Raw genomic sequence first — 21,945 nt, 5'->3', positions numbered from 1 at the left:
AAATCTATTTTATAGCATTCAAATTGGGTTTTTTTTCAAAGAGGGTCAAAGGTCACAATTTACCACTGAATTACAATGATATATTTACGTGCCATTTTCTGCGTTTTAACAAAAAACCGGGTTGAACTTTATCAATAGCCTTCCGGGTCGGCATTTGAGAATATGAGAAAAATTTTAAACAAAAATAAAATTTTCTCGATTAATAAATGTGTGGCGAATGAGGATAACGGGGAATGCTTGTCTTCTCGCGACTTAATATACTTGCAATGCAAGTTCATGATCAAGGGATGTCGATAAGATGTATTCTCTTTTGAAAATTGGATTTAGCTAGACAATGCCTGTCTCAATAGAGAATAGGATGTTTGTAGCTGGAGATGTTACAGTTGTATTGATGTTTTGTTGTTTGAGGGCAGGGATAACAACTTAAAATATGTTTTGAGTATGTCATGTTGGCGTCTAACATCCCCTCCAAAGGCCCATGAGTCACATTGCTCACCTCACCCAAGCATCAGCGTGCTTTTGATCCACGTATAATGCTTCATTTAACGATCTTCACTTATACATGTAGAAGCTCTACACTTTGTAACATGCTAATATAATACCGGTAAAACGACGTAATTGTTTTTAAAGAAGTCCCTCAATCGGTTATGTCGTATGTGCATATTCGCCAATCAAGGGTCCTCAGAGGGCATATGCATTGAAATATTATATACGTAATTATAACAAATAGTGGTTGAATATATGTGGAAAGAATGTCCACATTACAAGCTTATATAGTCTGTTGCAAGTATATAAAATAATTTTAGATAAAATGATTTTAATGAAACATATGTTAACTAGCTTTGGATTAACTGAAATTGTCAGCAACTGCTTCAACTTGAACGATAGAAACTCCTTACATTCTGAGACAATGCTGTAGAATTTGTTCCAGGATATTGGAGATTTAGATATTAGAATACCTGATTTATCTATCTGTTGGTAAGTTTTGCCTTGTCCTCATATTTTAGTTAATCAAACTTGATCATGTGCAAGGTCAACATCAGGGGTGGATGTTTGTAATAGGTCAAGGTCATTTATACAAATTTGAAGGTCAAAATTGCATCCATTGGCTATTGTTCGTTTACCAAACACATCTTTCTTTTGTTTTACTTCTATGTGATACCAGGAGAATTTAAGCATATTGTTGTAGAAAAGAATGCTTTCACTGGACACAGACATGTTTAAATTTCTCATTTTTAAGCACATGTTACAGGTACATGTATTTTAGATCAAAATACAGGTATAGTAATACAATATACATCAACAGAATGTTTGACTACTCTGGTACCTTTCACTGATCAATCTGTCCGAGAATTTGCCCATTCTCCCCTGCAATAAAGACACAAGACAATTCAGCTGGCTATAGATTTATTGACAGATTGGGTACATATTGCTGTTTAGATATCATCTCATGACAATACCCTGCAAAAATACATTCAGTTTCAACACGATCAGTATCAATTCCTCATGGCTTTAGCTCCTCCTCTGTTCCACCTAACAAGCCGACATCTAAGAAAAACCAAACTTGTGTAAAATGTCTCCCATTCTAATGGACTATTGTCTGCTCTTAGTACTGACCAAAATCACACAAATAATAAACAAACATGACTAGGCTGAAATCTGTGAACTATGGATAAAATATGCAAATATATATATCTATATTAATATGTATAATCTTTATGGATGTGAAGTTGTATGTCAACGTATTAAGTGATAATTGCCTGTGAATAATTATGAATACTTTGATGCTCTGTAAAACAATCACATTCCAGCTATGTACACATGGATCTGTTGCCCTCTCACACCACAGAAAACATTGCTATCTATATAATTATATATGGCAGCGGCTTGACGCCGTCACTCTGCTGTATGTGGTTTTGATTTGTGACAAAACGAAATATCTGGTCCCAGAGTCACACCATTTCTGCCATCTTTGATATGATGTTACAATAAAATTGATAGGAAAAAGTTCTGGGATAAAATAACTGTTCTCTGATAAAACACAAATCTTCTGACAATATATCAGGAATCCTAGCACCAACGATTCGCCGAGGGGGTCTACATAATGTCAGGACAGTGGAAGTTCTAAGTAACTGAGGTTAAACGAGACAAACTCAGAGACAGACAAAGTGTAGAGCTATATCCAGTTCCACACTACTACGAATCCTACACCAGCAACAGAAATCTGATTCATTGATCACATACCATTTTATGGTTTAAGTCACATTTATCTTAAATAGGGAATTTGAACAATATGTACATAAAAAATAGTCAATTCATTCAAAATAGAATCATATATTAAATTGATGAGGATCATAAACTTAGAGTTTTGCAGGGAAGCCTCTATATACATAACACTATAAGCATCTCACAATTTGGGTTAATATTTGAGGTTAAATGTTACAATTTATTTCTACTATGACATTGGTCATGGGTCATACAACTCACATCAAACAGAAATGAGTGGTTCTGTGTGATAAAACACAGTCGATCTGGCAACCTACACAAACAAACCAACCAAGTGTTAGGACATTATACAGTGCAAGGATTACGGATACTGAAGCACACGGGTCCTTTACAATGATTATCTAGTGCCGAGTACATCCTTATAGTAAATCATAACTTGATTATCACAAGACTTTAGAGCTGGTATTCTTGCACCTCTGAATGCGCAATACCAAAAAAAAATAAAAAAACAAAATGTGAAAGACAACCTAAAGGTCAACAAAGTGATGATGTAGTTGAGGCTATTGCACTAAATGATAGCACTGAATGAAATGAAACACGCCTGTGCCCGTTACCAAAGCCTGAATTCCTACACAGTCTCCCATTAAAATGGTAAAATATTTCAAATTTATATTCCATCTAACGATGAAAGTTTTCATATTTTGTATGTACACAAGTATAAAGAAGTCAGCTAATTCTTCTTCCCTATGGCTTTCTGTCAGCATCGCTATAGTCTGCTATCACACAGAGGTTCCATTATCACTGGGAGATGAGGCCTGTAACAAGAAAGACAACAGTAAGTATACAGGTATCCTACAGGGATGTCTCTTGTCCCCATCTTTATTTCTGTTATTAATGACTCAGGTAAATATAGATCCTGCATTGAAATCATGTTCTAAAACTTTAATATTGGCATAATAAAACATTTGAAAGTTTGTTAATTACAATTATGTTAACTGAAAAAGCAAATACATACACTATATAATTTATGTGAATCAAAAGAGAAAAAAAGGCAATTAAAATCAGTTAACACCATGCTGTGTGTGTTCTCTTAACACAAAAGCGACTTCTGAAAATGAATGCCTGTCTATAAAGCTTTATAAATGTCTTATAAAATCATGCAGTATTAAGCATGCACTCCAATCCAAGCCAGTCAAAACAGTTCTGTTGTGATTCTTCCATTTACCTCAACTCTTATTGTCATCAAAGAACTGTAGAACGAGACAAACACCGATTTAGCATCTCTCTCTGGGTCAGTATACAAAGTATTAATTAGCAGATCACAGAATGCTGGGCAGCTGTGTATAGGGATAAGGGGTGGTGGATATGGCTTATATCTTGTACAATCAGAGGAGTATTTTGTTAGGGGATTACAAAGGTTCAAATATATATCAACATATATGCCACTGTATGGTATCTTGTACGTTACAATAGATGATAAAAGTTGGGTAATTGGTGGCAAATACTGGTAAAGCCTTCCTGATAAACTCCACAGTGATGTTTACCTGGGGTTAGAATTGCAAACTCTAACTTACATAGCGCCATGAAAACAAGCTTCTTATATTTATCTATCACAGACAGATCTTAAGTAGGTGTCCAGTGTACTGAAAGTCTACCCGTAATCAGTTTCTGTCGTGTCTTGGTGTCAATGGTGTGGGGTTTTGACACTGTAGAATTCGTTACCAAAAAAATCCAAACTGTTTGGAAAATTGACATATTTACTGTACTTACTTCCACAGCAATTTACATACATGTAGTACAAATGCAAAAAAAAAATTCTTTATCATAATTCTCAGGACATGTGTCACTCATTTGATAAGTTTGTGGGGAAAAAAATTATTAAAATTTTAGAAGTTAGGATAGAGTGTTTTTCCTAACAGCTTGGGATTCAATGGTCTGCCATAGTTTACAACCAGGACGTACATGTAATACCAATAAATATTCATAATATGATGAATAAGGCATAGTTACTGTGACTCAAATAACCAAATGATCCCTACTTCAATGACTAATAAATAATCACTGGTATTTATTCTCCTTCATAATCCCTACTCCATGAGCATTTTTATTATACATAAATAAATCATTTGATGCAATAAATAGGGCCATGCATAAGAAAAGGAAAATTTATTTTACATTAAAAATATTTCACCATGCAAAAATAAAATGCAATTTTATAAATAAAGGTAAAATGAACAGATGTACACAGAGAGGTAGATAGGGAGAGGATAGCATTGTGTGGCCGTGACTACGAGGGGTGACTAGTTGATGACAACACCAAGTATCTGTATAGTGAACCCTCCATGAGACAAAGAACTTACCATTATACCTAACTGTGCCTGTCACATAACAAGAATAAAAACATGGTTATCATCACACACATCATTCTGCTGTACGTATGTTAATATTAATACATTGGTGTAGTGATTTGCAAAAACCACATAGTTTGTTAGAATCACTTATGGTTATCTTTTCCCAATTCTTGACATTAAAATTTTCTCATATATTCAATGTGCAGAACTCTTCTATTATTCTCAGCATTGAAAAGTTTCTATCGTAAGGGACACAATCCATGCAAGATTTCGTATCTTCTATTTCCCTACTGATTACAGAAATATCACTATATTCCTATTAAATGTCATCCACTGTCGTCGGAATTTATTTAAATGTGTACATAACTTGAGAATCCGGCCATGCCACAAGACACTAAAGGTATTGTTTGTTTGATATATGAGCTCAAGAAAGAAGTTGATATACAGTCATTTCCATGCAGTTACATTCCACAATGTAAATCAAGTATAACTGAATAAAAATTTGAACAGAAAACAGCTGTACATTATTAGAACAGTCCTGTCTGAGAGAAAGTGTCATTTCACAATCACTCCCTCCTCCCCACTCCTACAACTCAATTTTTGCCCATTTCATATATAGATGATCTAAAATGTCTAATCCAATGTCCACCCCAATCCCCCTTAAAAAATTATCATACTCAAAAAGTAAACTTAGTAGCCCAATAAATAAGAATTAGATTAGCTGAATGACTGACTAGTTGTATTCACTCATCAGAGAAGGACTGTTTTGTGCATGTAAAAGACTATAAATCTATAAATGTAAACATTTTGTTAACAGAAAAGTAAATGCAGAACTGACAACATTCATAAAATCTGAAGGCTTGTATATATTGATTGTAAGTAGACCAAAGCAAAGAGAAGTTAACAGGAGGAATGGTAACAGACGTCGGTACAACCAACAATCACCTGTAGACAGCTGCTAGGACGAGGCTTGTGTCTGAACATAGAACATGACAGTCAACAATTAGGTCGCACAGTTTACAAATCAAACTCCGACACATGTAGTAGTAAAACAGAAAGCTACGTGTGTGGTGACATCTAAGTTTGTATCCCAGTGTAAAAAATGCTCACATTTCAAGTGCATTTTGATTATCTTGCTTTATATAATATGTAGATCTACAGTCATGAAATCAGAAGAAACAAAGTGATGGACACTTACCAGTCTTTGAGACAACTGTTTGTTTAAGGTGATTTCTTTTTCTAATTGTTTTTCTTTTTCAGCTAGTTTGCTCTTTAGCTAAGAGGAAGTGTAAAATGGACAAGATTAAAAATACAGCATAAATGATAAAAGAAAATAATGTACCACCATCCACCACCCCTTCCAACACAGCTGGGATTTAATCATGGACAATACGTGGGCTGATTCTGCAGACCAAGCACCAATTGTACAACACAACAAATATGTTAGTCAATGGAAAATCAGTACAACAAATTGTCAACATTATGTGCTAACTGCATTAGAAAAATGTGTATTTCTTTGGATAGAGTTAAAAGAAGTCTTTTTTCAGTGTTATGGTTGTTAATAAACTAAACATTAAGATTCTAGTAATGCTAGTTCTACAATAAAGTCAACTAGAGACTATTCTAAAAGGACTATACCCCACATGACCTGTTAAATACAGCTGATTATGCCCAAGATGAATTTTACAACAAATTTTCTTTCCAAAATTTCCACATGAAATTAACTTCCAAGCGAATGTCGTGTGAATTTTTTTTACCATGCTAGTAATCCCAAAATCAAATAATATGCACTTTATTACATGAAATTCACACATGCTTTTTATGTCAACATTTTCAAAAGTGGGACAGACAGACAGATGGACATGATGATTCCTATATCTATACATATGCCCCAACACTTTATCGGAGTGAGTCGCTGTAAGACAAACCTCTGATGCAGTTGAACTTGAGTTGGTCCCTGGACTCTGAAATACACAACAAAGTACAAAATGTCAATGTACATTCAAAGAGGCTATTAGTCAAATTGTTATGCATAACCAGGTATGTGGTTGGTTAAATGATTTCATCAAATTTCAATCAAGATAATACTTGTACAACATTTACATACATATAATATAAATATATATTACAGCGAATTACAGAATACCGGTAGAGTTTTCAATAGCTTGCTAGATTGATCAATAGGGTATTCAATTTGGTCAGCAAGGTATCACATTAGGTTTAAATCTAGGTCATGTGATTACTCAGGTATGACAGCAATAGAGTGAGTTAATCTGGTTAACATTTGCACGTTTTGGGCCTTTTTGTTTCTCTCTGTTATCCTACATTACTGCTATTAAAGTCTGAACTACTTAAGCAGTCAGCACAAAAAATAACTATTAGTGCTGTAAGATGCATAAGATGCACCAGGAATCAGGGAACCAAATTGTTTAATGATTTTTTGCAGGGAAAAATATCTCCTTTTTAAAGTTATGCTTTTCTCTTTTGTTTGTTTCTTCAGAACTGCCTTTTGAATTACATTTTTTGAAAAACAAAATTCAAATTACTCCAAGCAGAATTGATGCTCTATAGAGTCCAGTGCTGTCCAGGTGAACATTCTTTTTAAAAGTCTATGAATAGAATAGCTAACAATAGGAGAGAGTGTTCTAGAGGTTTTCTTTGTGTAAAATGAATGGGTTGAGAGCAAAATAACAATCTACACTTGAGTAACCACAGGACCTAGATTTAAACCTGATGAGATACCTTGCTGACCAAATTGAATACCCTATTGAGCAATCCAACAAGCTATTGAAAACTCTACCGGTATTCTGTAATTCGCTGTAAATATACAAATATATATCAGTACTATTAATTAATCAATTTACAACTATAACCTCCTCCCTTCCCGTCATTTAAACCCCCCACTTTTTTAACCCTGACTGTGTACGATTTTCCTCCTGTAGATACTGTAAACAGGGTTTATTTTGCCCAGTTCAATTTCGCCCAGAAGCAGTTGTCTTTAAAGAGAGATAATTAAAAACATTTGAATTTGCCCAGTCTTTAATTCCGCCGCTGACAACAAGGGCAAAAGGGGTGAAAATTAAACGGGGGCAAATATTTCCCTGTTTACAGTAGTACTTGCGATTACACCCCTTCTCTAGAATGTTCTCCCTCTCCTTTAGTTGTTGATTCATTGACTGATTATTACTACCCCTCCCCCTCACCTCCCCTGCTCCTCTGACCCCTGTTTTACCTTCTCCCTCTCCTCTAGCTGTTGCTTTAACTTTGTGACTAGCTCTTGCTCCTGATGGATGGCATCCTGCCCTGTTTTAATAATTCCATTCAGTTTCACAATCTGGGAGGCAAGGTCCTTGCTCTTCTTCTTTTCTGAATCTAGCTGACTCTGTACGTCTTGCATTTGCTGCAAAGAAAGAATAAACACAACTAATCAAATAGTTTTTTTTTAGTTAAATAAACTTGCACAGTAAAACATGATTACAGCAAACATGTTAAAAACAAAACACACACGAGACATTACAAACCTGGCTGAGGTCAGCTGTGTTTGATTGCTGGACAGAACTCTGTAGGGTGGAGATTCGTTTTTCAGCCTGTTCCGGAAAAATATGCAAATGTTAAAATCAAGGAACCTTTCAAAAGAGCAAATCATATTCCCACACCCAGTTAAGCAAGCAAAATTTGAAAGATTAAAAATCTATAAAAACCCTTGTCCATAAAAAGGATGCATTAAATTCTAAATGGTTAGGTTGTGAAAATGGAGGAAAACAAGATGGGAAAGCATGCTTTAACTGAGTGGTAAATTCTGATGACATTGATAAAATTGGTTTCCTTGAAATAATTATAGACTTGATTTTTAGTACAACACTGACGTCTCTCTTCACCTCAATCACTTGATCTTGAAGCTGTGAACATTTATCTTCTGAAATTTTCAATTGACCCTCTAAGGATAAAACTTTGTCTTTCATCTGAAAACATTAGATTGAAATCAAACTTTGAATTAACAAAAGTATCACCTCCACTTGACCAGAACATTTACAAATCTATGCTTCACAGACTTTTCTTCAAAGGTACAAAGCTTCAGTGCAAAGGATTTAGCATCAGGGAAAAAAATCACCAATACCCACTATTGATTGATATGACATGCTTCTTTTTATCAACTAATATCTATTATATACATGCTACAGTCATTTATCACACATAGTTTGTCAATATGAATATTTATCACAAAGTACAATTATATCCATAATTTCATCTACCAGTTTTTGTTATGTTTTTATCAATCCTACAGCCAATTCAATACATGTTCTTATACAAGGTTAACTTTCAATATATTGGAATACATATAGTTTCTGTTATGTGTAAAAAACATGTTAAATAATACACACTGTAGTCTGAATATATTACAAACAGATACACAATACACACAGAATCCTAGGAGTAGCACCAAACCGTGTTAGACCATTACAAAGAAGTCAATTATTGATAAAGTCCGTGTAAGCTTGGCATGCTCCAGCCTCCCTTTGGGTTGAATAGTATCCTGATTACAGGGTGATACAAAAGCTACTTAAGAACGTGCTCAGAGAAGTGAATTCAGTGAGAACTCTCTGCCAGTATAACAACTCCTGGGGCATACCTCATCTGATATCTGGGTCAGACTTTTCTCTAGACATCTATATGCAAAGTCCAACTCAGTTAGAGCCTAGAACAGCAGAGTGCACAGTTACAATCCCCAGGCTGAGCAAATTTCAGAGTCGAAATGTACTAGTACTAAAACTGGATCAATTTTCAGTTATCTAATGCAACTACATTAATGGCACCCTAAGAATACCCATAGAATTCACTAACATTTTACACCCAGTGTTAATACAGGCTTTTTTTAAAGCTTAATTAATTTTTTCATTGCATTCATTCAATACAAACAGACACTGTTATCATTTTCTCCCGCAATTACTGACCTCTTTGAGTTTTAACACCCAAATGCCACAGGACAATTAAAATATTTGGCTATACATTGTATTTTCATATTTTTGTTCATTAAACATACACATAGATTTCAGATTTATATGTCATGCAAGCTTTGTATTTAATAAAGAGGGTGTATTATATTTATCCTGCTTTTATATTAAAATCAAATTTATAATAGATCAGCCTGTCTCCTCATCATGTTAATATTAAGCTAATGATAGAGTGAACTAAACAGACTTAAGATTACTATAAGTAACTGTTGACTGACTTCTTAATCCCTTTCCTGCTAATCTTTCCAACATATATACACAGTCACACACACACAGGATAATCAGGCATGCTCACAAGACACAGGGTTAAGGCCATGGGGAACATGACCAGGTGATTGATTTTTAGTTATAGAAGTGCTGGTCCAGATTCCCTTCATCTTTACTCCAAATCTCTTACAAGACAAAATTCATAATAAAAAAAACTTACCTCATCACTGTTCTTAAATTTCTCAACATCTTGTTTCAAGGTTGCAAGCTCATCTTTGGCCTGAGAATTTAAAAAAACAGGTTCATGTATTCAAACCTTTACGGTATTTAATCTTTAAAATTCTATTTAATTCATTCTATTATATAAGTTTAATACGACTTATAAGCTATTGAACCTTGTTTTTTGACCTGATGACTTTAAACTTTCAATTGAACCTCATCTGTGCAGGTTGTAAATACTGTGACAGTTTGACCCTTGACCTGCTTGTTATTTACAGGTCCGTGGCCTTGACCCCTCACCTGTTGTAACTCTACGGTCAGTGCCTCGGCCTTGTCCTGCCACTTCCTCTCCTCGCCCTCTACACTGTTCTCCAGCTGCTGCAGTTTGCTCTCCTGTAAATCACGTTTTTTTTTTCATTTTATCATTATAAGATTACATTAGCTAAATGTACAGCTGTATGTTCCCACTTATCATGTATCACTGATAATCAGTATTAAGGACTTAGGGCTAAGATTTAGAACACTTACCGTGGTCTGTAGGACGGCTAGATAGTCCTCCACTTGTTTCTGGAGTTTTTTATTGGTCTCCTCCAGTTCACGCACTCTGGAGTCATTGCTGCCACTCTGTGTAGATTAACATAAAATATCAGAGTCTAGTTCTTTCTTTAAGAAGTTCTCAAAATCAAATCAATATACTACAGCAAATATACCATAAAAAATTTAACATAATAAATACTAGAATCAAGTTCTTTCTTTAAGAAGTTCTCAAAATCCATTAAATACCTTATAGTACAAATATTACCATAAAGAAATTAAAAATAAACAATTGAAACAAGTTCTGATCAATCTATCACAGCATTATTATTATTATTATTATTTTTTTTTTTTTTTTTTAACATTTTATATCTAACATTTCATAAATTATTGAAAAACTTTCGAGATGACCTCCTAAATTATTCTGTTCATCATTGTAACCTGAAACTCATGAATTGAGTCTCTCATCTCACAAACCTGGCTTGCCTTTGATTTTAATTCCCCGTTTTCTCTCTGTAGTTGAGTAACTTTGTCCTGTAAACTTTTTACCTGACTTTGTGCCTCTGCAATCTTATTCAAAGAAAAACAAAGGAAAGGTCAGAGGTTAGGAATAAAGGTTATGGGATTGTGATGGGAGAGAATTGTACTTATGGAAGACACACATGACAGATTGACATAGGAGGAAAATGTCCTATCTAACAGAGGTCTATACAGTTTACACAAATCTAATGAGTCTATTGTTCACATTTCCCAATGAGGAGGATGAGGATGGGGGGAGAAGGAATTACGGGAAATTACCTGTGCTGAGGACGCTGATTTACTGTCACCGACTTGTTTCTGGAGCTGGGAGTTCTTGCTCTCCAACTCTTTCAATCTGGCTTCCAATTTGGCACTCTAAAACATCAAAACAATCTACTGTAAAATCAATCCATTCTAAATGTGTTTTATCAAGTAAAGATTCCTAGATACTTACTTCTGAAACTTTTTTCTGTAACTCTGCAAGTTGGCTCTGTAATGATTTCTTGCTTTCTTCAAGTTCTTTGACTTTGGCACTCTGAATATTGATGTATGGGAACACATATATGTAGTAATAAAGATAAACACAATACTATGATGTCCAAAAAGGGTTAATGTTTGAAATTTTGAGGAATTTGGATAAAAAAAAATTCCCTTACATCATCCTTTTTCTCAGATGCTGCTTTAATCTTTGATGCAGCCTGCTTTTCGAAACTACTCATCCAATCTTTGTGACTCTGAAATTACAGAATGAAAATTAGCTTACGATTTCTCTTCATACAGTTTGCTTCTACACTGCAATAGTAAACTGTAATCAACAGAGTGATCCCCCGACCTACCAGTTTGTCGGTTAAAGAGATCTCGGGGAACAGTCTCTGTAGAATAGCTTTATCGTACTTCTCCGTCTCCGACACGGCTACTGTGCTCTGCTCCTGAAATCAACAGCTTTCATTTTAAACAACAAGTTTTTTCCAAATTAAAACATGTACATGTATTAATTAAAAATTGAAAAGTGATTTTTCCCTCTTACACATCAAGCTATAAGTATACATATTTTATTTTCAAAAAAGTAAAAGCAAAAAGAAAATACATGTAATGCATAAAAATCAAAATGTAATCGTTCAAGCAAAAAATTGTATAGATCTAAAAAAAAAACCAAACCACCCAAATAATTTCACCAGTCCTGAACACTTTGACCCATATATGCATGCAAGAAAAACCCAGTAGGCTTTGTTAAACCATGCTTTTTGTCTTTGTCTCAATTTTCTTTAATTTTCTTATCCCACATCTAGAATCATCAAATTTACTTTTAAAGCTTTCTATCTTTTTATATTAGAACATTTTCCAAAAGACTAGAAAATAGTAAAAAATGGCTACCCTGAATGGATGTACAAACTGTTTTACTTACTTTCTGTTACATGCAAAAAATACAAAAACTAGTGTTAATAAAATGATGACCAGACAACATTGACTTCCACGCTATGTGAGCATTCTGATAAGAAATTTACCTTTATCTCTTTTTCAACACGTGTTATTTTATCTGAGGCAGATTTTTCGGCCTTTTCTAAGGCATCCATTGCTTTCCAATTCTTTTCTCTCAACTCCTACATTGATACCAAGATTTCATGCTTCATTTACATTAACAAATTCTCTTCCTTTTGAAAAGCAATTCAAAATAGACCTGTGTTCCAATTTTTTACTTTTCAAAAAATAAAAGCCAAACAAACTAGAATTTAAAAAAAAAAAATGGCAATAAGCATGTCTTTGAGCATCTCCATTAGAAACTTCATCAAATTTGTCCCACTCGGTTAGTTTATCGGGTAACAATCCGTTTATTATTGTGTTACATGCTACATGCCTTCCTGGTGTACATAATATGTACATGTACCTAGAATACACTTACATTATTCTTCTTTTTCTGAGTTTCGGCCTGTTCCAGAAGCTTGGTGGCCTCCTTTTTCTGGACTTCAATATCACTCTGTAGACCCTGAATAGTCTTATCTTTTTCAGCAACCCTGAAAAAAAAAAGCAGTTTAATATTAAATAAAATACATGTATGGTATAAAAAAAGAGGTTTTCTTTAAAATACAATTCTTATATATTTTGCATGCAAAAAAATATCAAGGTTCTTATTTTTTTATCCTTTAGTTTAGTCTTCTTTTCAATCATTTTTCAAATATTACTGTAAATATCATAGTTATGAGGACACTATCATTGGATTACCAATTAAATTGACAATCTGCTATTCAAATAATATACTTGTATTTAAAGAATTCAAATTATGTCAACATTTCAACAAGAAAGCAATTTTTTTTACCCAGGCCTATTTTTGAAAAAGGGGGGGGGGGGGGGGGGTTGCAAAGTTTGGGGTGGGGGAGGGGGGTATCAATAAGGCCTACATTTTCTTGTACTCCTCCAGGCTATTCTTATACTCCTGTATCGCTTTGTCCTCCCCGTGGATGTCCCCGTTGTGTTTGTTTTTGGGAGCCTCCTGTCCGTCACCCAAGGACCTCTCCCGGCTTATCTTGGCCTCCTCACTCAACCTCTTGTTCTCTGTTTTCAAGTTCTACAAAAAAGTAACCTTATTGCTAGTCCAGTCAAATATTCCCGTGTGCACTTATTTTAACACTCCATCTAATAATTATTCATTCTATTGAGTATTATTTGTCAAAAAAAAAGTGACATTTTTCCACTTAAATAATATTCTTAATTTTTAGAGCACATATGGGGAGATCTCTTTAAGATTAATATTTTATCAAAAGTCTTTTTACTATCTCTATAAAGATGTTTACAAAAGATATCAAATATTGATTTAAGTTGATTCTGATTAGAAAAAACAAATGATCTAAATAACCTAAAAAAAAATTGGTCATTTGCTACTATTTCTGGATTCATCATTTCAGATGACAGAAGATGGACTGGGGGCAGAATTTATAAACATCAAGTTTGTATTCACAAGATACAAAAGAATTTTCATTTCTTAATAATAACAGCAACATGGACTGTTAACTTCACTGAGGTGTCGGGCGACTGAGCTTACCTCCAGTTCTTGCTGTAAACTGTTTTTCTGGTTCTCGGCCTCCTGTAACTTCTTCTCTGTCGTTTTTAGTGAGGATTCCACAGAGGACTTGGCACTTTCTGATGTCTACAGAAATAGAATTCAACATTAGTAGAACTCATATTTTTGTAATGAAACTATAACCAAGATTACATGATGCATAACAATGAGTTGCAAAATAATTCCTAGTTTTTACATGTACGAATTTCAGTTATATGCCATCTGTATTGTGGACAGACTAGTACCTTGAGTTTTTCCTCCAGTTCTTTAGAGCTGGCGTCATTGAGGGCTTTCTCCAGCTCCTGGAGTCTGGCTTTAACCCCCGAGCAGTCCTTCTCCGCGGCCTTGAGGCGATCGCTCAGGGTCTTCTTCTCGCTCTCACTTTTGCGTAGCTGTTGATTCACATCCTCTAGTCTTTTGGACCACATTCCCTCAGCTTCACTCTACAAGACATGTCAAAGAATGAGTCAATGTCTTCCACACACAGTCATTTATCTATTAAGCTCCCACATCAATTAAGTGAGACATATACATGTATATACAAGGATTTTGATTCTGTTTTATAGGTTTCAGTTCATTTTTCTTTTACCTCTGTGCCTTTCAACTTTTTCATTTCTTCCTCAAGTTTAGAACATTTAGTAACTGCAGCAGCCTTCGCTTTCTCTGCAGCGTTGAGTTTAATGACATTGTTGGACAATTCATTTTCCATTATGGAGACCTTTTGGCGAAGGCTGTTAAATTCTGCAGGTGGTATAGCTTCAGCCCTTAAAAGTGAAAATTAAAACCTTGTGCATCTATTGAGAAATTAAAATAATTTGAATTCTAATTCATTTATTATCAATGTGCTGTGCAATCTTAAATTTCAAACTTTTACAGAACTTACTTTGTTTTTTCATAAGATTCCTTTAACTTCCTATTTTCCTAAAAAAGATAAAATTCATTTAACATGAATTAAGAATATGACTACAGATCCTTAAAAAAAAATGTTAGAAATGCATTAATTTTCTTGCTATAAAATCAAGTTGTCACAGATGAAAGTTGTTTTGCAGTACCTCCTTCAGCTGTTGCATCTGTGCTGGGTTCTGGGACTGCTCCAGCTTGTTGATGTGGGCCTGCATCCTGCTGCTCTCGATCAGGTGGTTGTCGTGGGTGGTCTGCATGCGAGAGTGCAGGGCCTGAATCTCCTGGGTCTGGGCCGCTATCTTCTCCTGGAACTGGCGCTCCAGGCTGGAGTATCTAGTCTTCTCATGGACCAGCTCCTGACGAATCTCCTTGATCTTGTTTCCGTTTGCCATGGCTAACTGTTGCTCTGTGACATTTTGTATAAATCAGGTAAGTTAAGAACTTTCACTTGTAAACTCTCTTCTCATGTGGTTATATCTAAATAAATGTGTAAGCATCAGCCTACCTTCCTGTAGGGCTCTCTCCTTCTCCTCTAACTGACGTCTCAATAGGACCACTGGGTCGCCTTTCTGGCTTTTCTGTCAATTTCAATGCATTTTATAGTAAATACTTCAAATACATAATTAAATTTTAAAAAGAATTTTGAAATAAATTCTCAATCGAATTACTGTCTCGTTCCTGGTATAATTTTACCTTGCTCTTGATGTCAGGTATATGGTATTACCTTTTCACTGATTTCAAACATGGGTTATATGTATATCAGGTTTGAATTAACGTAAAGTTTATGTCAGTTTTGATGAGCTTACCTTGTTTACTTTTTAATGTCAAGTATGAGTTTACGTGTTTCTTATGTCAGGTATGAGTTTACACCATGGGTTTTTTAAGCCAGGTATGGTATTACCTTATTCCACTCAGCTGTGATGCTGCTCCCGCCCCCTCCCTGCTTGTTCAGGAGGACTTCAATGAGGGACTGTATGTCCTGGTCACCCAGCTGGGCACTTCTCACGGCCTGTATCAGCTCAGAGGAATCAGTCAGGGAATCTTTAAAACAAGTAGGTTGATCTATACACATGCACCAGTAGGTTGATATATACACATGCACCAGTAGGTTGATATATACACATGCACCAGACGTTTTATTGTTTCAACAGGAGTAACAGATATTCATTCAGTACTAAAATATACTGAATAATTGATCAATATTGATCAAAATTTTTAAAGATATAAAATTATTTTTGACAGTTATATTGATGCAATACATGAAACTTGTATGCATAATTTAAATAATTAATTCACTGATCATTGCAGTGTGTATTCAATAAATGTCATATATGCCAAATTAAGGAAGAGGGTATAATATGGGGTATGCCAAACTAGTGATCAGTTGTGTATGGAGAAAATAAATTTTTAATTTTAATTACCTAATGTTTTAAAAGAACAATCAGTTGTAGGTAAAAATAGACAGGTGTTAATGAATTCTTCATAGCAATAACTAAAAAATATAGGTCAGTGCAGTGTTTTATCTTTACTTCTGCTAAATCAGCAAATACTAAAGTGTACCATAAAAGCAATTTATGTAATATTTTAAGACCAACACTTTTATACAACGACAGTGCTTTGATACATGTGAATAAATAACAGAATAGACTTTATCATGTACATTATATTTTGTGAAAAAAAAATGAAAATTTCATTGAAATGTTGATTAACATTTCATCTGTAATTATAGGCTCATTACACTCATTCTGTACACATTACACAATGTCAACATACTTCATTTCAGTCTTAGGGTCCATGATAATGAGTAAATGTAATCAAGAGTATCATATACACTGGTGAAGGCTAAATAAAAAATAAAATGCCTATACCTTGTACTTGTTTCCCTTTCTTTGGCTTGCTGTCTATCGGAAGAAAAGTAGCCTTTGTCATCTGCTCAACAATAACGTCTTCTTCCACAGGTTTATGCTTCTTGCTGATCTTGGGGCTCCCCATCTTCTCTTTGTCCATCTTCACCTCTTTCTTTTTCTCATGCTCATGTTTTAACTCCACATCATCCTTTGGAAGGGGCTTGAAATGTGGCATCTCCACTGTCTCCTTTGAAACCAGGGGTTTCTCATCCTTGTTAGCCAAGATCGACTTTGGTTTGCTCCTCTGTTTGACAGTTGTTGGTTTCTGCTTTAACTCTGCAGAGTCAAAAGGCTCTATTATTTCTGCCTCAATTTCCAAATTAAGCATTTTGCGCTCCTTTGGCTTCGGAGCCTCTTCTACATTTTCTTTAGGTTTTTCTTTCTTTGCTTTTCCTCCTTTCTTTTTCTCCTTCTCTGCCTTCTTATCTCTCCTTGATTTCTCCTGCTCCTCCTCCAGTCGTTTTCGCTGCTCAGCAATAGCTTCTTCGTATGACTTTTCTTTGATTCCAAAGACAGATATCAAGTAAATTAAAATAGCTGACACAATGAATACAGTCACTCCAATTAAAACTACGTGCGGATCCATGTTTCTGGCACTATAGGCTTCAACGCAAAAACACCTGATTAACTAGTGAACAAACACCACGCCCCTTTATAATTGCTTTTAACAATTTCTAACTATTAATTATTTCAAAATCCTTTCATTAATCAAATTATTGCATAAAAACTTATGTTCTGACGTTAAACTCCGAAGAAACTGTCTGTCTTCGGTCTATCCATCGAAACCTTACACGCTTATCGTCCACGTCGGCAAGTTGCAGTGTCAAGCCGGGAACACCACTGGCAGCCCACTTGTATTTTCCTTTTCCGACAACAATATCACAATAAAGTTACAAAATAAAATCCTCCTTCAAAATCCTTATGCTAGTCACACATGGAATAAAAGATTTTATTTTCCTGTAAAACCTTTTAACATTATTTTAGCAGACACTTATTCACCGTTCTCCTTTCCGTAGCCTTCCATCAATGGTGGCACACCGATCCTAAATCGGTCTGTATCAAGGTTTTTGATTGGCTTAGGTGGTTCGTCTGCTACTGGCTATCTTGGACGAATATTTACAGGTAAAATGAACATTATCTATTAAAGACAAATGCTATTTTGTACTTTTTTCTTAAACTTGGGATAAATTTAATAGAATGATATATTTTGTGAAGAATTACAGTAAAATCACGGTCGTTGTAACCTGCTGTGAAAACGAGGCAAAATTTAAACGCCCTCTGTCGGCGACAAAACGCGCACCTGTTTTAACTGTGCCATTTCTTTGTTGAGATAGCGTTGGTAGGTCTTCAGTGGAGAAATGGAAGGCCAGCAAAAAAGGACGATAGACGAAGCCGAACCATCACTATTGGAAGGTGTCAAGGCTCTTATAGTGGATATAGAGGGAACGACGACGCCTATAGGATTTGTTAAGGTATAAAATCGATGAAAGTTGACTGCGTTAGATATTGCTCATGAATGCGGCATGCTTCTTCCGGCTTCATTAAATGAACACACAAACATGGCAAGGCCTATTATTAGTTCGGCATCTATTTTCGAGAAATAACAGTCGATGACCCGACCGTGCATCCAAAGTTCATGTGCAACTTTTATCTCTTTATAAAAGATTTATTATGTCACGACGCGACTTTAGCGATAATCGACTTGTTTGTACAGTACGCAACAAAAGTTGAGTACCACACCGACTCGGTAGTTGTATTTAAGAAGTCTTGAAGGGTACATTCTTAATTGTGAATTTTTGTTGTTGTATTAAACAGAGTGATGTTCTCTTTTATAAAAGATTTTGATTTTTAAGAATTTAATAAGTTTAATTTTTATGTGCTTTTTAATATAACATTTTTGTTTTAAATAATCACAGGAAACACTTTTCCCGTATGCAGAGGAAAACGTGGAGAGTTTTCTGACCAAACGATATGATGATGAGGAAACCCAACAAGACATTAAAGCCCTTCAAGAACTGGTATGTCTCTTTTATATATGTTCACATTTTTTGCCCTTTCCTTATATATTTATTATTGATTAAAAAGGAAGTATGCTGACCATTGATATTTTAAACAGATCAAGTTAAATATGTTTAGAACTTTTTTGTGTGAACTTTGAAAGCATTATTTTTTCCATTAATAATAATGCTATAATTACATTTCTTAAAAGCGATTAAACTGCTAATATTGGTACCTCTTAATCTTAAATTGTCACCTGTTGAATTTAAGGCTGCTAAAGACAAGGCTGATGGGGTAGAGGGTGTTGTAGAAATCCCCAAAGAAGGTTCCAAGGAAGATATCATCAAAGCTGTTGTAGATAATGTCAAGTGGCAAATGGATGAAGACAGGAAGACCACAGCTCTGAAACAACTTCAAGGACACATCTGGAGAGAGGGATACAAGACTGGCCAAATCAAGGCAGAGTAAGGCCATCACTTACACACTCGTCTATCAAAAGTGTTATTTGATTCTAATCAAGTAAATATTATTTTTTAACAAGATCAATAATTCTTAAAACATTTTTTGCAAGGAAGACAACTCTTACAACAATTTTTGATTTTGTAGATTGTTTGAAGATGTTGGTCCAGCATTACAACAGATTGTGGAAGAGGGAGTAAATGTTTATGTGTACTCATCAGGTAGTGTGGAAGCCCAGAAACTCCTGTTTGGAAATACAGAGGAGGGAGACCTTCTCGAAGTAAGTTGTTGTCGAATGCTCAATTGTTTATGAAGACAACTGAAATTTTGGTTTTCAATCATATAGTATTGAGATTACTAAGATCTTTTTACATCTCCAGGATAATCAAATGTTTGTTTTTTTTCTTTAAAAGCTGTTCACAGACTTCTTTGACACAACAATTGGAAATAAAAAAGATTCAGGAAGTTACAAGAAAATAGTGGAGAAGATCGGTGTCAGCCCAGAGGAGATCTTGTTCCTAACAGACACGCCCGAAGGTAGGTGTAGAAGTAATCTTACCTGTAAGTGGAAAATGTCATTGAAACTCTTTCATCAGGATAAATATTTCAGGAATAATAGATTTCGGGAAACAATTTATTTATTTTAACAATTCTTATAAAGAAACAAATATTTAAAGTGAATTAATTTATTATTCAGAGGCTACAGCAGCATCGAAGGCAGGATTACGCAGTGCTCTGGTCGCACGAGATGGAAACGAAGAGTTAACGGAGGAACACTTCCAAAACTTCCTGGTGATCGAGTCGTTTGGAGAGTTGTTTGGTGATGATGATGATGAAGACTATAAACGCTTAGAAGGTGAGGACAACGGAGAAGTGGATGATGAGGATGAAGATGAGGATGATCTTGGTGAGGAGGAAGAGGAACCAGAGGATGATGAGGGAGAGGATGAAGATGATGCGTAGAATTGACTGGACTTACATGTGGTATTTGTACCAGGGCAAGTGCAAAAGAATTTAAGTCCGACTCGCATTGAATCAGGACATGTGTAGAAGTGTGTGTGTGTATCGTAAACTTGTAGAATGGCTGCATCCTTCTGCAGACCACATGCTGCTGTTATTGTGGGCTATTCCTTCAAGACAATATAAGTGTTCATGTACGAGACAGAAAATCCGGACAGCATTTGTTAGAGGGAGTGAATGAAGAATGAAGCTGCTTGTCTTTATGGAATAGTCACATGATGTAAAACCAAATTTATATTCTGAATAAATCCGTGGTCTGACATGTAGACAATGGAGGTTCAATTTTTTGTAAATTTCTTGCTTCAATCGGTACAAGGTATGATCAGATGAAGTGGTTACCATAAGTTTTGTGGGTTATGTATAAAGGCAGCAATGAAACATGCATGATAAATGTTGTAAAATTAATTGCTTTGTAACTTATTTGTTAAAATATTTGTCCTAATTGTAATCTGCGAAAAAAATTGTTTTGGTAAGAATCTGATAATTGTGTATGGTTGTTCTTTACCATCAACTCTGAGCAAGTTTCAGACATGTTAACTATGTTTTAAAGAATTCTTTGTTTTTGTCAGAATATCAGTATATTTGAATCTATGTTAGTTTTCATTGTTTTATTATTATCTCTATCTTTTTTTTTTTGGAAACAAATGCATTTTTTCTTGGCTTTTACTTTTTATTTTACATGCATGTATTTGTAATGGTAGTTATTGATAATGTGCTAATTTTGATTGTTTTTTATTTAGTATATACATGTACTTGGGTTTTTTTCATGAAAAAAAAGATGTCACAATGAAATCATTTTACAGGATTTTTTTTATAGTACATCAGTTACAGCAATCTTCTCCCCACCCATTTTATCAGAATAAATTACTGTAGATCATACAATTTGATGTGTTGTCCTTTTTATTTGAATTAAATATCCATCTATAAACAAACGTGGTATTAATAACAAAATATATATTTATGCTTCATTTGTATCTTCAAAACAGTAAATATTCACACAGCTTTTTAGAGAGTCGTAAGAGAGGAGTCAATTAGAGAACAAATCACAGAACAATATGATAGATAATGGAAATGTAGGTATTATAGAACTATTACCAGTATATTCATCTATGAATGGTACTGGTTTAGTGAATTTAAAAGTAAACTAAGGGGTGAGATGAGAATATGTAAACAGATCTGAGCAGAAAGTGTTGATATTTAAAACACTATCATAAAATTTAATGTGAAAAAAACTAGATAAACATCAAATGTACAAGAATTTTTGCTACCAATATGTACTTGAGAGGGAAACACTTTAATTTGCGGTCTTGGTCTAGTAAAGAGTGATTTAGGTCAAGGTCAGTAAAGGATAAAAGTCAAAGGTCAAATTTTCTATGATAAAAGTTTGTCATTGTTGGGCTCATGGTGTTTCACACAAAAATGGTATTGGCTTTTTACATGGTTTTATTGCCCTTAGGAAGTTTTGAAAAGACACCACTACCACAGTGTACTAATTGGCAGAGCTCTTGTGCCGCAGATGCAGATAGTTGCAGGTT

The 21,945-nt window shown here is 34.7% G+C and overlaps 2 protein-coding genes across 20 annotated transcripts; one reads left to right on the top strand and one right to left on the bottom strand.

Annotated features, from left to right (window-relative positions):
• Window positions 1-1,390: 1,390 nt before the first annotated feature.
• On the bottom strand, window positions 1,391-18,009 carry LOC105329338 (ribosome-binding protein 1). Of its 19 annotated transcripts, XR_010715190.1 has the most exons (29): window positions 16,895-18,009; window positions 15,928-16,067; window positions 15,532-15,604; window positions 15,176-15,432; window positions 15,007-15,044; window positions 14,713-14,887; window positions 14,369-14,566; window positions 14,106-14,210; window positions 13,465-13,631; window positions 12,969-13,080; window positions 12,574-12,669; window positions 11,905-11,997; window positions 11,725-11,802; window positions 11,523-11,603; window positions 11,348-11,443; window positions 11,027-11,119; window positions 10,544-10,639; window positions 10,316-10,408; window positions 10,017-10,076; window positions 9,208-9,273; window positions 8,456-8,539; window positions 8,099-8,164; window positions 7,810-7,977; window positions 6,506-6,541; window positions 5,776-5,853; window positions 5,523-5,553; window positions 4,587-4,604; window positions 3,452-3,476; window positions 1,391-3,041 (listed from the first exon to the last, which is right to left on the bottom strand). XR_010715190.1 is itself a non-coding variant. In XM_066089193.1 (28 exons), exons 1-26 carry the CDS (start codon window positions 17,517-17,519, stop codon window positions 5,536-5,538), a joined length of 3,192 nt encoding a protein of 1,063 aa, XP_065945265.1. In that variant the 5' UTR covers window positions 17,520-18,009; the 3' UTR covers window positions 1,391-3,041; window positions 4,587-4,604; window positions 5,523-5,535. The 19 variants fall into 19 exon arrangements, 18 of the variants coding, with proteins under 18 accessions (XP_065945265.1, XP_065945266.1, XP_065945261.1 ...); XM_066089193.1 differs by lacking the exon at window positions 3,452-3,476; XM_066089194.1 differs by lacking the exon at window positions 4,587-4,604.
• A 203-nt stretch (window positions 18,010-18,212) lies between these two features.
• On the top strand, window positions 18,213-21,292 carry LOC105329340 (enolase-phosphatase E1). The gene is made up of 6 exons (XM_011430549.4): window positions 18,213-18,405; window positions 18,850-18,951; window positions 19,202-19,395; window positions 19,538-19,670; window positions 19,804-19,927; window positions 20,088-21,292. Exons 1-6 carry the CDS (start codon window positions 18,292-18,294, stop codon window positions 20,351-20,353), a joined length of 933 nt encoding a protein of 310 aa, XP_011428851.1. The 5' UTR covers window positions 18,213-18,291; the 3' UTR covers window positions 20,354-21,292.
• Window positions 21,293-21,945: the final 653 nt, after the last annotated feature.

This window comes from Magallana gigas, chromosome 6, assembly GCF_963853765.1.
Source record: "Magallana gigas chromosome 6, xbMagGiga1.1, whole genome shotgun sequence".
Lineage (NCBI taxonomy): Eukaryota > Metazoa > Mollusca > Bivalvia > Ostreida > Ostreidae > Magallana > Magallana gigas.
This window is presented reverse-complemented; position numbering and strand designations above follow the sequence as displayed.

Coding starts and splice junctions, on each gene's coding strand:
- LOC105329338 (XM_011430535.4), bottom strand. CDS start 17,519: ATGGATCCGCACGTAGTTTTAATTGGAGTGACTGTATTCATTGTGTCA. Junction 13,632..14,105: donor GTTTACAGCAAGAACTGGAG/GTAAGCTCAGTC, acceptor ACTTTTTTGTAG/AACTTGAAAACAGAGAACAA. Junction 6,542..7,809: donor AGCTAGAGGAGAGGGAGAAG/GTAAAACAGGGG, acceptor TGTGTATTTCAG/AGTCCAGGGACCAACTCAAG.
- LOC105329340 (XM_011430549.4), top strand. CDS start 18,292: ATGGAAGGCCAGCAAAAAAGGACGATAGACGAAGCCGAACCATCACTA. Junction 18,952..19,201: donor TTAAAGCCCTTCAAGAACTG/GTATGTCTCTTT, acceptor GTTGAATTTAAG/GCTGCTAAAGACAAGGCTGA. Junction 19,671..19,803: donor AGGAGGGAGACCTTCTCGAA/GTAAGTTGTTGT, acceptor TTTCTTTAAAAG/CTGTTCACAGACTTCTTTGA.